At 43.4% G+C, this 15877-nt stretch overlaps 1 protein-coding gene across 20 annotated transcripts in view; it reads right to left on the bottom strand.

Moving 5' to 3' along the window:
* The window catches only part of robo2 (roundabout, axon guidance receptor, homolog 2 (Drosophila)), a 274846-nt gene that overhangs the window by 155376 nt on the left and 103593 nt on the right, over window positions 1-15877 (bottom strand). For 7 of the 20 annotated variants that reach the window (XM_085796029.1, XM_085796030.1, XM_085796040.1 and 4 more), the window contains exon 1: window positions 6237-7071. The exons of the other annotated variants lie outside the window; for them this stretch is intronic. In XM_085796029.1, coding sequence (XP_085652155.1) covers window positions 6237-6291 — 55 coding nt within the window. In that variant the 5' untranslated portion in view covers window positions 6292-7071. Of the gene's footprint in view, window positions 1-6236; window positions 7072-15877 lie in introns of those variants that run through there. 20 annotated transcript variants of the gene reach the window in all.

Raw genomic sequence — 15877 nt, 5'->3', positions numbered from 1 at the left:
TCCATGCTAACGCAAAAAAACAATAGGCTGTGATGGTTATGAATAGTGCTCACAAACACATCCACACACACATACACTCAATATGTTTCATAATTCTACCACTGCCTGGGTGTTACTGGGCCTCTCGATGACAAATGCCTGTGAGCAGATCTTGAGAAAAAATCATCACCATCCGGGCAGTGGAACTGGGGAGTTCAAAGGTTCAAGGATGCGATTAAGGCTTTTTTTTTTCTTTCTTTCTCTGTCCACCACAATGGTTGTGACACTAGGCTCGTGCCACGTTCCACACTGAGACTTCAACCGTGCAGCCAGGAGCTATTATATACAGTAAATCAACTCACCCCTGGTCACGGTGGCTCGGTTTACAAAGCAGTGTGGTGCCAGTTTTTTTTTGTTTGTTTTTTTTCCAGCAGGAAGACGACAAGAGCAGATTCCCACTGCTCTGACGCACAGGCATTATTACTGATCTAATTCTTGTGCGAATACATTCAAAATGTCTTGATGAGAATGCAATTAAACCACGCTGCCTGGCCTGACAGTCGTTCTTAGCAAATGAAATGTTAGTAAACATAATTTAGCATACTGCAGAATATATTAGCACATAGAATCACTTGCTTAGAAGATGCCAAGAATAATGACAGCACATCACATTCATTATGTATATATATACTATATACACTCTGGCACACTAATAGCTGTTATACGTAATATTTCCAATTCATAAAAAGGTTCAACAATATCAGCATTGCATGGCTCATATTGGACCAGGGTGGCAGCCAGATGTTTGTAAATCTTCAGTGACATGAAGGAGGATAGAGCCTGAAGACCACCAGGTTACTATAGTTTCCACTCTCAAACAGGTTTAGTGAGTGTTTGCGTGCAAACTTTGGGAGTCTGTATTCTCCCACATTTCCCAGTAAGTCACAGGGAAATAAAGGTAGCAAGCTGTCATGGCTGGATGATCCACAGACCACGCAGGGGATGGAGATGGTGGAACAAGACACTTATTCAGTGGCTCTACGGCTCTGAGTGGCAATACAGCAGCGGTTGGACTGCTGCTGCGTGTGACGGATGTGTGCTTGAGTGTCGCGCTCTGGCTGTCCATCTTCACACATCTCACACTGAGAGACAGCTCATGCATTTTTATCACCAGGCCTGACCTCATCTCTCCAGACACTGGTGAGACACTCAGCTCAGGTACAACTGTCACACAAACTCTTGACAGTGAAGAATCAAGAAGGTGTGTTACTGACTGAAAGCACAGAGAGAGAGAAAACAGGGAGGAAGGAAATGTGGGTGGAAATTGACTAGAAATGCTAGTGTGCTATAAACAGGTAATCCTAATTATAAACAGGGATGTGGATGCATACAGCGTATGTCTGTGCCAGATGTTTCCGAAGCTCATGTGCTTTTATGTAGGCTACTTGTTCCTGTTGGAAAAAAAATACTAGTTCCTACATGTTTGCATGCATGCCAGTATGTATTATTATGTTTTTCCGTGTGTTCTCAATGTGTGTGTGTGTGGGTTATGCCCATGAGCATGTATAGTTATGTTGCTGTATGTACGTCTGTGTGAGTAATTCAACCTTGACTTCCCTCCCTTCCACCTAGAGGTTGCTGGTAGACAGCCAACCAGGGGGAAAAAGTGAGGGCAATGGGATGCAGAGTAATTAGATGCTTCCCAAAACACAACGTTTCAGAACAGCGTGCAACATGAAAACACTGATAAGGTGAACCAGCACAGGCTTGTGTTGTGCTCTCTCCTGACTTCCTGTCTGCATTTTGGCATGCTCTTAAAAAATAATCAAAGTTCTGCCGGAGATAAGATTGCTCGTCACATCCGCACTGAAACCGAGTAATCTGCCCTACACAGAGGCACTTTGGGTTACAGCCACTTGCTGGGTATTTGCTATTGATCAATGAGGGTTCATTCACTATCATCTAATCATCAGGGATTATATAAGAGTATGAGATCAATGTTTTGTTTTTTTTCTGTCTGTTGGCCTGCCTCAAACTCCTAATCGGCTGTTTGGGAAACACGGGCAGCGAGAGAATAGAGCCAGGATTATATCTGTCTTGGGGCCAGAGGGGTAAGCACAGGTGTGTATTCTGTTACTGCAGGTGTGTGAGACAGGTGAAGGCCCTGACTGCTTGCTTTACCTCGAAGTCGGCGTGTTCAATTCATCACATCACCCCCGCCCCACCCCCACATCCCGGCCTCCACACACACACAATCCCACTGTACTGCCACTGCAGGTGTACAACCGCCCTCTGTGTTTGAATTCCACCCTTATGGACTCTGCCAACGACAGATAGGTGTGTAAAGATGTGTGTGAAGGATAAGGCCAAGGAAGTTTTGGAAACATAACTATAAGGGAATATATAGGTTACATCCTCTGTTGCTACCTGTTGGCATTAAAACCTCCATCTATTCTTTTAATTTCTCATCCTACTTTGTCTTCTTCTCCCTAGGCAAACGCATCAAGGCATTAGGCCCTTTTTTCTGCTCTGTAAATGTCAGCGGTATGCTTGGCTGATGCTTAATAAAGCAGAGGTAAAACAGGGAGAGTGGTATTACCTCCCCCTTGCATTCTGCTGGCCTTACAGCAAAAACCAACCATGTGCATTGTCTGACTCTGACATTTTCTCTCCCATTTCTGCACTGCGAAAAAAAGTAAAGGAAAATTAACCAGCATGACCCAAGAATAGAAAACAGTTGCGAAATCCGGTTATTACTGAGTGATCAGAGAGCAGAATTTTCAGACTTCGAGGGGAGTAGAGTTCGCAATACGCAGAGTTCAAAATCTAATCTGCTCTGTCCTGAAGGTGTGGAGTGATGGCCGCTGAAACGCGATCCACAGAGTAGCCCAGACTTGGCTGTTAAAATATCATGGGAGTTGACAGGCCCATGTCACTGGTCAAGTAACACTTATCACGCTTGCACGTGCAGAGGCACACACGCAAACACGCCGGCCTGCATGAGCTGGTTTCCATTGAACACGTGCTCAATTCTCTCTACTACTTTGTTTCTTTTGTAATTCACTTCCTCTTAAGTTGCGATCACCACCCTCGAGTCCTCTTGTCTTTTTACTCTCCACTCATTTTTGATGTTAATCAGAGAATAAACAGTATAGTGCCCCTTAGATGTTGAGGGAAGCGGCTTCCGTGACAGTGATGCGATCGCGGGAGACAGTGGAGCAGAGTTTCCTGTAGATCTCAGATGAAGGTTCATCATTACAGCAGCCCCATTCCAGCAAATGAACCGCAATTACAATAAGACCGCCTAAACGCAGCCAACTCAAGCAGAACAATCACATTTGGGACGAGACATCGCCACGGCTCTTACACAATGACTTCTGCCTGAGTCATCATTCACTTAGACTATTTTAATCTGGGCTTACTTCCCATTATAGGGCAGTACTAGACCTCTCCCATTCAATCATGACCATCAACAGAGCTGTTAGTCTCCGGGGTGCTTTGGTAATAAAGCCTCGTCCTCGCTATTTCCCCTTAAAAGACTTGTTGTTAAATTTCTATATTTTTGATTACATTCATTCCATCTTTCCTGTCCCTCTTCCATTGCCTTCAACACACACCCACACACACATATATACAGACACACTCTAGGTTTGAGTTTCTCTTGACTCAGCATCTGTGACACCACAGGCCTGTTGGCAGATGGAGAAGTGTGCAGTGTAGAGGGCATCAAAGACCTGGCTTTGCCTTCTCCATAGCTTCTTAGAAGGATTTAAGTTGGGCCATATTTCAGCACCTCTCTGGGTGTCACCCGGGATGGACGTGATGTCACCAGCTCCTACATCAGACACAAGCATGCAGGAGATCTCAGAATAGCACGGGGTCAGGAGTACACGTCCACTATGCAAAGCATCTTCTAATCCAGCTTCAAAAGCAGCGCTGCAGAGTTCTAGAGATAACCAGACAGCTGCTGACTGTTGTGTTCTTGGAAATATCTCCTGCTGCAATCAACTTGATTGTCAAAAAAAACAAAAAGTCTAGGTAACCTAAATGCACAATCCTAATTCAGATCCCAAAAGCTCTCTCCCAGCCCTGGCAACACCCAACACACAGTCTTTCTCTTCCTCTATTTTGTCTCCATCTCACCTTTTCTCTCCTTGCCTTACACACAAGCAGTATTAATCACAGCACACTAAACAGTGACTGACGCCATTCAAAAGGCTTGGCTTTGTTGGCTATGCTGCCCAGTGAATACAACTCCAGACCTTTTTGTCTGCCTAAGTGGACTCTTAGAGTAAGCTCCTCCCTCTCTAAGGACCCTCAGATTACCTCTGAAAGGGGCTGGGTGATGGGTGAGTTCTGCCATGGGTGGAGGGGAGGTGGGGGTGGGGGGAGCAAGGAAAAAAGGGTGACAGGCAAAATGATTGGGAAGATTCACTGCTCCTGGGGAGATGTGCACCCTCTCCCTCTGGGCAGCTAGCAATGCCTTCAGCCACTGCTTAGCAACCAGTGGGTTTGGCTGAGCAGAGTGAAAGACACCAAAAAAAAGGTAAAAGAAAGGAAAAAAGAAAAATATTCAAATCCCACAGACAGGGGACTTGATTTGCTAACTACAGAAGACATGAGGTTTGAACTAGAAAGCCTCAGAACCAAAAACTTGCAGCTGTGAAGAACAAAAACCGGAGTTGACAGGTGAAAGAAAAGAAAAAAATGGGGCCTTGCAGGCTCTTGCATTCAGTCGCAACAAAACCCCAGCGCTACATACTGCTAACTTGTACAAACAATACAAAGCAAACATAAATGTGAATCATCCCTCGCAACTGCTGATATAATGTCCCAGTGTGTGACAGGTCAGGAGTATGAGTCCTGTGCAGGCTTGTGTGTCGATGAAAAGTTGTGTCCAAATCAAAAGCAGCACTAAAAATGAAATCAGATGCATTTTAAACAGGTACTACATCTTTATCCCTCCCATCATTCCAGCAGTCACAGGTTGGAACCAATCCCAATCACGATTTCTGTCACCTAAGCCCTCCTATTTTAGTGATTGATGCAAGTCATCACATTAACTCAGCAGTTGAGGCTGTTTTAATTCCCCATTAAAGCACGTCTCTTGTAGGCCAAAGCCTTGTAAAATCATAAAAAAGAAAATGCTGATTTAGCAGTCGAGTGGCAGACTGGACATAAAGAGCTGACGCTTTTGGCTGCAGGAATGAAACAGAATCATTTTCATTTGCAATCACCAAGATCACCATTATTAAAGTTTAATCGAACAAATGGGAGTAATAAACCGGGGCACTGCCCCGGCCTGGGTTTAAGCCGGTTTACAGCACAACGCCCAGTTGTAGCACTGAAATCCTAAAGCAAAATGACCACAGTGGTTCTATCCACCATACAGTGCAGAGACAGGGAGTATCACAGTAGTATCACATCTGATAAACACCACCCCCAAGCCAGTGAGCCTCCTGTCCACAGGTATGAGCTATACTTTCTTTTGTACCCTACTTTGTCTTTCATCCGTGTCGCCTTAAAACACTAAAATGTTTGGGATTTGTTTGCCATTTATCCAAAAACCCTGTAACAAGACGCCCTCCTCCTCTGGGGGTGAGGTGACCTGTAGCCAGTGCAACAGAACCTGAGAATCACACCCAGAGATCTTGGCTTTGCACTTACTGTAGTGTCACAGAGTAACAGAGGGCAAAAATATTTTCATATTGGTCCTTCCCATGTCATGGTATGCACATGACTCATGGATATAATACATAGATATGTAGGCCAATATAACCACAGGAGCTGTATGACGCTGCTTCTATCTGTTGCATAGAGAGAGAAAAAAACGACTCATCTCTGCCCCATTTTTAACCTCCTGAGAGGCGAAAGCTGCAGTGGATGAAGAGTTGAATTCAATTGCTTGTTCATACATTACTTATTATTTTTAATTCAATAAACTGAGAGAAACCCCCTGAAATGGTGCATTTATGCCCAATGGTAAATCATACTTTCATCAAATTGGTCTAGTTATTAACAGTAACCCCTGAAAACAACTTAATCATTGCAACTTAAATAATTCTATTTTAAAAAATAAAAGAAACTCAGTGAATTTATCATTTCTTTGACAACAAACATGTAGGAAACTGGTTGCAAACCAACATAGAAGGAGGGAAACCAGTGGCAAAGTCTGAGCTAAAGAGAAGGAATATTTTTTGTTTGTTTGTTTTAAATACATTAAGAAGTTTAACTCATCAGCCCGTTCGGCAACTTACCATCAGCTTGAAAATACAGTAATCCACCAACAAGGATGAACGCTAGCGGACCCATACTAGCATATTAAACATCCACGGCGGGCGCGCAAATCCTCGAATTCACTGCAAAAAATCAAAATATGTCCAAAATGACAGCCAAGTCTATTCCGTGTGTCTGCGAGTTTGCGGAGAGGTCCTACTCTCTGACCAGAGCCAGTTTCAATGTCCACAAACACAGAGGATCCATTTAACAGTTACAGGTCACCCGGAGCTACTCGGGGTGTAAATATCCAGCAAACCTGACCGACCGAACTCCCGGTTCCTCGGGTATTATCCCCGCTTGCCCCCGGAGTTCATCCGCATTCACTGCTGTTCTCCACACACACGACACTACTGTAGAGGACGAAGCCCACGGAGGCAGACAGAGGAGGAAGTGAAGTCCACAGTCTGGAGAAAACAAACGTATGTAGGCTATGCACTTCTCCGCAGGTCCTCGGTTTCCTTGAGACGCGTCTGTGGCACCTCTTAAAATCTTCAGCGACGTCTCCACAGTTCAACACATGGCTCGACTGATGGTACTCCTAACTGCATGCACGGCCGTCAACTCTAACGCATTCCCCAAAAGTTGTTTTTTATTATTTCATTTTTTTTTTATTTTTTTTTTACACAGGGAACCGGCTCCCCAAAAAGACCTATGTGCTTTGCCTAGCCTGCAATATAGCGCTGTAAATGTACAGTCATACTACAAAGTCAGTTCAACATCCCCACTCTTCTTTCTGCCTTCAGGTTTCAACAGCGCTGCCGCTAGGAGCGCACGGTCTATGCGCACCCGGCACAGCCCGCAGCCCACCACACTGAAGCTTGACACACTTGCACACAACACGGGTCGGCTACGGGAGGAGAGGAGAGGAGAGGAAAGCAGGGGAGCAGACAGTGTGTGGAGAGAGGGAGAGAGGAAGAGGGGAAGGGGAAGTCGAGGGAGAGCTTGGATCTTAGTCCAAATCTGACTAAAGTTATAAAAGCAAACCAAGCTAAAAACCATGTTGCTGCTTTTTCTACAAGGGGGAAAAAAGAGAAATTCACTGAAGGGAAGAGGGTGGTAAACACACATCAAGTCTTTATTACAAGCACTTGGATTTTTACTTAAGCACACATCATTTACAGCCTTTCATAAAAAAAATAACAGTAACAGCAAAGAAAGATCACTGTTCACCACAGGGAAGCTACACTAGTCAACAAGTTTAATCTGGAAATATCCAGATCGTTTAAGCATCTTATTCACAACAATATGACTGGGTGCAATAATTAGATGTGTGCAGCCATAGATGGGCCACTGGGGGGGAAATAAGACAGCCAACAGGCAGAAGCATATGTAAAAGAACCGAGTTAAAAAAAAGTGCATAGAGTGATTCAAATGAGTGACTATTTCTGAAAAATGTGGCATCACTTAACAATTTGTATGACATATTAAAGATGCAGAGACAGAACAAGTATGTTCCTGTATATAGATACTGGGGCTGAATTGTAAATATGATCTCAGCCAGAAATCAATGACTGATTGACCGAGCCCCTGAACCAAGGTGAGGAGAAAGCTTCCCTGCATCACACTTTTGCACATGTTTTTTTTTTTTTTTTTCTGGTTAAGTGTGAAGAGTGACACAGGCAGAACACAGTCAGCACAGAAAAAAAAATAATCACAGAAATTCAATAATTAATTATGGATGATTTCAAGTAATATAATTGGACACAACAGTCAGGACCCTGTCTATGTAGATGCGCAGAGATAAGGGGGGGTTGTCCATGGGGTCTGCACCACTGCCCAGCAACTCTGTTTAAATGGTCTCACCAGTTTATTAGGGGTCGAGCTATGAGCTGTGAGCTCCCCCTACTGGTGTCTTCTACAATCCTTGTAACAAGGCTGTTTTCACACTGCACTCTGGAGTGGTATTAATGAAAAAAAAAAAAAGAGGAGCCAGCATATGCAGCCACCGGCAGCAATATTTTCCCAAAGCAACGTGATTGATATCATATTACTGCACCATCGCATAAATCTCTGGGTTAATTTCAGCAGTAGAATCAAGCAGCTCTGATGAATGCCACACCAGGAGCTCTTTCAACACATGGTAATATACAGTAAAATTAAATCACTATTATATGCATTAACTACACAAGGCTTATTTACCGTATCACTCCGAGCAGTTTATGATTGGCAATCTGACAAAAACTATACTCAACTCCTTTTCCCTCACACAATGTGAATATGCTTTCAGGGTAAAGTACACTGTGGCTGTTTGCAATATTGAACTCATATTTTCATAGGTATATATAGATATATGCCCACACCAACATAACAAAGGACATAAAGTACAGTCGACAAGTCGGCTGAACAAATACAAAAGCAGCAGTAGTACAACATAAAGGCTTAAATTTCCCATTTTATGATTTACATCAAAGTCAGCCAGGAGAACAAAGCCCTCAAAACACACAGTGCATGCCCTGGAGGTGTCTGTGAAAACCATACTCTCCCAATAAAACATAGGAGGCTAACGCCATGACAGAACAGCTCTGGCAAAGGGAACCACTTCTATTGCCTTTAATAATAGCTTTGACTGCTCATGGCTTGTTTGTCAAGCTGCATGTTCAAGCTTGCCCTATAAAGGCCTTACTGGGAACTGCAACATGCTGCAAGTTTGCTAGCCTGCTCCCATTGCAGGCAGCGCTGTCAGCTGGCCAGACACAGTGATTTGTCTTCATATTCTAATATGTTTGTGAGCTGCATGCAAATGCCGTCTTCCCAGTGCCTCCATAGTGTCCTAGATTCTACCAGATGTGTGTAACCACACACACACACAGAAATTTATTGTGTTATCAGTGTTGCTGAAGGTTTGAGGGAAATAAAAGAGAGGAAAAAAGAGAATTGGAGAAAGGTCATTTACTAAGAAGAAAAGCCTACTACAAACATAAACAACTGAGTGTATGGCTTCATTGATGGAAAAGTAAGTAGTGTGTAATTCTCCTCCAAGCCAAGCCCTTTATTCCCCACTTTCAATCACTGTATCTATAGCGGAGGCAGTGATATTCAATGGGTTTCTAAATATCAGCTGAAAGTGGATTTATTTTAATTAAACTGGAGGCTGTGTTTACTCAGGGCAAGGCATGTTACATAAATGAGATGGTGGGGCTGAGCCATGGACACCATTATATGAGCTTAATGCTTCATTCCACTGTTGGAAGAACGTCAAAGATCTTTTATTAGTGTGGCAGTCATAATATTACTGACAAACAGGGGCTTTTCTGGGTTGATTATTTCTTTCATTAGAGAAACAGACAGCATGCAGATGAGGTGTAACCACACACAAATGAGTGTGACATCACTGAGGGGAGAGCAAACGCGTGAGTGGTGGTTTGGAACCAGCTGCATCAACAACATAAATGAAACCACAGATATTAAAAACATGAAGGAGAAGACCGTCTCATATTATTTCCCTGCATCCCCAGCAAAGACTGATCTGAGTTTGCCACCAGATGCTGAAATGGATCATTTGTTTTAACCTAAACTAATCATGCCGCAATTACTGTCACATTTTTGTGCAATTATGTGTCTTAAATTGAATCAGAACTAATAATCAATCAGATAATCGGACCGTTATTGTTCTCAGAGCATCTGCTCATTGATGGATCCTGGGGTGGAGCCTTTCATTAGGTAAGCTGTTTGAGTTGACTCACATCCATCCTCCTCCACTTTCCCGAGTGACATGTCTTCAGTCGGTCAAGTTGATTTTCAAAGTCCATTGATTTTTTTTTTTGGTACAATTACATTGAATTATTTCTTCTTTTACTATGGTAAGAAACAAAACAGCAGGTAATAAAAGATAGAGACAATTTTAAGCAGTCCATGTGATCACTGTGTATGAACTGTTGTGTCCTTTAATTACAGGATCCCCTTATATCTGACGGTTTGATTCAAACAGAGGCAACGTGAACATAAAGTGTTGTTGTTTTTTACGCAGATAAAAGCACAGCTGTGGATCAATAGGGGGTCCACAAGTGGATAGGGTGATATCAACAAGACAATCAGGAGTGTGTACAACAGGAGCATAAACCATGGGGGATTGGAAACCGCGCATTCCAGCAGAGACATTTTCTGCATTTTAATTGCTGGTAACTAAGGTGCAATTCAAATGCAAACAATGAATCACACCCAGACAGTGACAAAATGTGTACTTTCGGCGAAGCTGTATCTCCTGCGTGTCTCTGGCAGAAAAGAGGAAAGTGTTTTTAATTGTGTGCCAGGTCAGAGGTTCACGTAGCAACATCACTCATGATCAGATCAGAGTGGTATTTGGGGAGCTCTTAGCTGGATATCTTTCATGGCTGAGTATCCCCTTACTGGGTTTGGGTCTCTGTGTGGGGATGATTAGGAGCTGGAGGTGGGGGGGAGGGCGGTGCGTGGAGGTGGAGGGAGGGGGGAGTGATGTGTGGAGGGGTGATTAATGTAGATGTCAGTGGCGGCCCTCCCTCTTCTGCTTCCTCCCCGGCATCCGTAATGACACCTGGGGAGGGCGGAATGGGCCTACCTGCAGCCCAGGCTCCCTCAGCAGGACATGATTCTTCCCCATGATCCTCCTCTGTCAGCAGTCCTGTCACTGGGCTGGGATCAGGGCCTTATTAATGGGCCTCTATGTCAAACATAGATATTAAGCTGTGCTCTGCTCCACACTATCCTCGGCAATAACACCCACATAGGCACACACACACACACTTGACGCGGTCTTTCAATACAATACTGTGACAGACACGAGCGCACACACACACACACACACACACACACACACACACCACAGCCCAGTACATTCATAAGTCATAAACACATCCCCACATGCGCATTAACATTCGCTGAAATATTGCTTCCTTATTTAGCAAGTTTTACAGATTCCGTTTCAACATGACAAAGAGTCCATAGATCTAGTAGATATCTCTGTTTCTCCCCTCTCTCCTTTGACTCTTTAATTCACACAACCCAATATCACATTATGCTGAAAAAGTGACAAAGCTCTCACAGTGATGCATCGTCCAACAATGCACATCAGTCTCCTCAGCGGTGAAAAAGATCTATGTGGTTACAAAAAAAAAAAAGGTGAACTGGCTACTTGCGTGGAGATTCAGTTAAATCTCTATCCAGAACATGGCAGGACGAACACTAATACACTCCCACTGTTGGCGGGGTGACACCGGCTACGACTGCTTTTGCTATTTAGGCTTGTGGCTTCAACATGATACATGGAACAGGGAGACATTTATAAGAACCCAAGTTTTTGCAGGCATAAAACAGCAGATCTGGGTTTATTCGGGGCAATAAAACATTTAATGGAAGTCAGTGGGACACATGTTAGATTTTGTACTCGCTGATACTCCCTCGGAGGGACTTAAAGGAGTCGGCCCCGGACAGACGGAGAAAGTATGGGGGGGGGGACAAGACACCTGAGCTCGGTGTGGAGAGAAGCTTCTATCAGCAGGACATAAACTCTGTATGTAATGCATCAGCCCGTCTTCCTCTGCATTCACTGAAAGGGACAGGAAGTGAGATAGGGGTACAATATCGAATGTTGCATACAGGGGATTACAGGGCAGGAATTCTTGCTTTTTACACTGAGTTCAGCTCCATCGTTTCCTGTTCTTCTCCCTTGCTTTCATGTCGAGTGAATAAGAGAATAAACCATAGCTGCCGGTATATCAATGTGAACATGCGGCAACTGTGAGGCAGTTCGCAAGTCCAGGAGGAGAAACCTTAGAGCCCCTCGAAGCATGGGTTTCACATCCTCAGTATTTTTCTATTAAATATTCATGGCTAAATGAGAAGCAATCAAAATCAAGGTTCAAAACAAACACACCCTCAGCCTGTCTTATTCATAGGGACGCTGTGGGGTGTGGTTCCAACATGGTTGGTTGGATGGCAGTGGCCTGACAACATGAGCAACCAACCCCACAGCTCAACACACTTTTGTTCAAATGTTGCTCAAAGCTTATTGGTGCCCAGACGTATTATGACATCACCTTTTTCCAACCACGTCCTGCCCAGTCTAAATGAGTGAGAAAAGTAAGGAAACTAAATAAATTAAATAATAAATAAATTAAATTAATAAAAAGACATATCATATGTGTAGCTTATATACATGTGCATATGTATGTGCAAATCAGTGCAGCTGCAATGACTGAACCAAAAACCTCATACAGTAGAGGATGAGCTTTTATATTTAGTCCTGTACACAGGTGGTAACACTCTTAAAACAAACTCACAACTGTCAAAAGAGAGTTGATAAAGTGCACTGTGAGATAAGTTCAGTTGCAGGGGAATCCAAAATAAACTTTATAAGATGATCTGTCTCCTTCCTCTATTTTTTTTTTCTATTTTATGTCAACCTCTCTTTTCCTCCCACTCGTATTAGATATTCCTAGCCCTCTTCTCCAACCACATTCCTGTCATTTACGGAATTTCCCTGTCTAGGTGAAAAACAGCCTACACTCAGGGTCCTGAGAGCTGCTGCTAATTAGCTGGCCTACTTTTTTCCTTGAACATAGCTGCTTAATCTGCCTCTGAGGAAACTCATCACAAGTGTCATCCCCCACCTAAGACAGACCTTGATAACAGGGTGCTAGTCGCTGTCATGACAGGACAGGGTAAACAGTTTGGTCCAGTGAGCGATGGGCAGCAGCCGCTAATGAGTGAGAAGTGAATGCTTTAGCCCTGACGAGTCAGAAGGGAGGGAATGAGAGGAAGGGAGGACAAGAGTTTCTCAAGTATCTCTCCAACCTCCTTATCAGTGAGGACATTGTCCTTCCTCTCTGCAGTCTGCCTCCTCAGACCAGCAGCTACAGACATCATTAGCCAGGCTCTGGGCCGGATCTGTTTCCTCTGGTTTGCAAATCCTTTGGCCCTGCCCAACTGACCAGACTATAAAAACTGATAAGACTGGTTTTTATGTTTGTCATGGGGGGAAACCCACTGTGTCAGCCTCATATGCAGCTGTCTCTGTTAAGATTAGGTTTTTTTTTTCTTCTTTTTCATTACGCCCCTGCGGCAAATTCTGGAAAAGTTGCAGTTGGTCTTATAAACACCCGAGAAATGCAAATAAATGCATTTATTTAAGCTATCAACATCGTTTAATTGTTGTCACATCCTTCCCTCTCATTAAAAACATTATTGTAGAGAATTGCCAAGTTTCCCAGAGACTTGGCATCAGCAGCATCATTCAGGGCGCGAGAATTTACAAGTCACGTTGGGGAGAATAAACTTTACAAGACAGGAAGCACCGCATATTTAAATATCGGAGATGTACTGTGTAACCATAAATACCATTTGACTTTCTCCCATGGTTTAACCCTCATAAAACATAACATTTGTGCTGTCTCCCTGTTATGGAGTTTGTTTTGGTGGGAAATTCACTAAATAAATGTGTTTTTCATCAAAGGAGAATAAGATTAATCTTTCAGCTCAGCTGGTGGCATAGCATATATGTGCAGCATATACGTACATGCACAACACAACATTTTCTGTCATGTCTGTAATTGGTTGTGTTACCTTAATACATCTATTTGCATTTGCATTATTGTTCCTGAGCACTTTCATATAGTGTAAATATGAATTTGTCCACTCCCACATTGTTTCATTTTTAGTTCATGTACCAGCTTTTCCTGCTCCTTGTATTAGGCGCTGTAAATATTTCTTCTTTGTTGGAGGAAGCAGAGCATGAACTAAGAGTTTAATTAAACCTCCTTTCCAGTGGTGGCATGTGATCAATAAATAGTATTTAAGGATTGCTACACATCCAATTGTTGGAAGACATGCAATTCATTTTCTGTGTTAAGAGGCAGCAAATGGAGAGTGGAAATAACATTATACTCTAAGCTTAGCAAAAGGTAGTCTCTGTCTATTAAAGGAAGTGTTTGCCCTGTTGGACTGCATGACATCTTGGGTGGCATGATATCGTACAGGTGTTCGCTGTGTTTAGCCCCTTTCAGATTGAGAATGTAATGGAAAATAACTTATGGTTTACAAAACATCCGCTCATCCAGTTGTGGAAAGGTCACACATGACGAGTAAATTCCTCTGTAACTGTTTTACTAGACAGCTGACGTCTGTGATAGAGGGTGGGGATGATGAGAAGATTTGGGGTTGCAGTCTTAAAGCTATTCAAGTATTCATCTGGGAAAAATATGACACACAAAAGTTTTCCAATTCTCCTGCTGTCACTCCATTTATCATGCCTCCTTAAGTTACTCTCATGTTACGCTCTGACTTCTCACAGCGCTCTGACATCATATTTTACACTTTTATTTCAAATGTGTTCATAGTTTGCATGTATGTGTATACGCCATGTGCCTTACAAATAGACTTTTCTTGTGTTATGTTTGATTTATTTAAGCACCCACCCCTGCAGTGTGCAGAAGCCTAAACTTTAATATTGAACATTATAATGTACCTCGTGTAGCAAAAGCCCATTCTCAGGGAATATGAATGCGTATAAACAGTTCCACATTAAACTCAGCTCTGCCAACAGGCGGTTTCTTTTTTGCAGACTGTCAAGATTTTACTGAAAATACACTATGTATGCTATTAGACTCTCTCTATGCACTCACTTTTGGAACACAGCCCAGAGTTAAAACGTCTCACCGCTTCTCTCTTGTCTCTGCTCAGACCTCTCCAATCGCCCTGTCCCCTCTGTACACTGTAAACTGGCTGTAATCATGACTATAAAAACAGTATTACCCCCTCACGTCCTTTAAATCTTCTGCTTTGCTCCTCATCTTCCATCAGGCATGGCAGGGGAAGAGATTAATCTCAATATTTGGATTTGGTAGCTCCGTGGCCCGGGACGGTTTGAACATCTGTTGTCCCCTAATGCCAGAAACAAATATTTGCTACACTCTGTAGACTGTGATGTTAAGGTGTATAGCTCCATGAAGCAACTTGACACTACCCAGGTTGTGAATGAACGGACAGTGATATTACAATAGCAAGATCCCTGGGACATTTAGACGTGAGCAACAGCTTTGAGCTACATGTTGCTATGAAATGGCACATCAGGATATTAAAAGCCTTGTTTCTGAAGCAGTTTCTGTTGCAGTTGGCTCTCATTCATCAATACCTTTTCGATTGTCCGAAGGCAGTGGATTGCATAAAACACATTGGCTCTGAAATTGAGGGGTATTCCACTTAAACAGACAGCCACGCCCCTGTATGCTGAGTGCTATCGACAGAATCAATTGAAGGCTTTGCATATCAGAGGTTCAAACGTAATTGTCCCCCCAGAATGGAAAGTGATTTAGAGCCCTGGGTCAAAGTCAATCCCAAATGACACATTAGGGCACCCCTTCCCCGTGCTCAACCACAGACACTATGACCCCTTTTGGAGCGGGGGGGGGGGGGGGGTATCCAGACACGAGGGGCCCCCGGGCACCCCTATAGTGCCATAAATGCCTCAATGTCACCAATCTGAGCTGAGTGATGGTCCAACACAGACGACGCTGGACATGGCCATGCTGGCCTATAATCATTTTTAGGCATGAACTCAGAAACACAATGAATGCCTTCAAGCAGCAGGTGATGGGGTCCGTGGAAGGGTCCAGCAAAAGCCACCCTACAAAAACGTTGAGATTGCACC

Source organism: Trachurus japonicus, chromosome 13, assembly GCF_045865225.1.
Source record: "Trachurus japonicus isolate A0001 chromosome 13, Traja_1.0".
Taxonomy (NCBI): Eukaryota; Metazoa; Chordata; class Actinopteri; order Carangiformes; family Carangidae; genus Trachurus; species Trachurus japonicus.
This window is presented reverse-complemented; position numbering and strand designations above follow the sequence as displayed.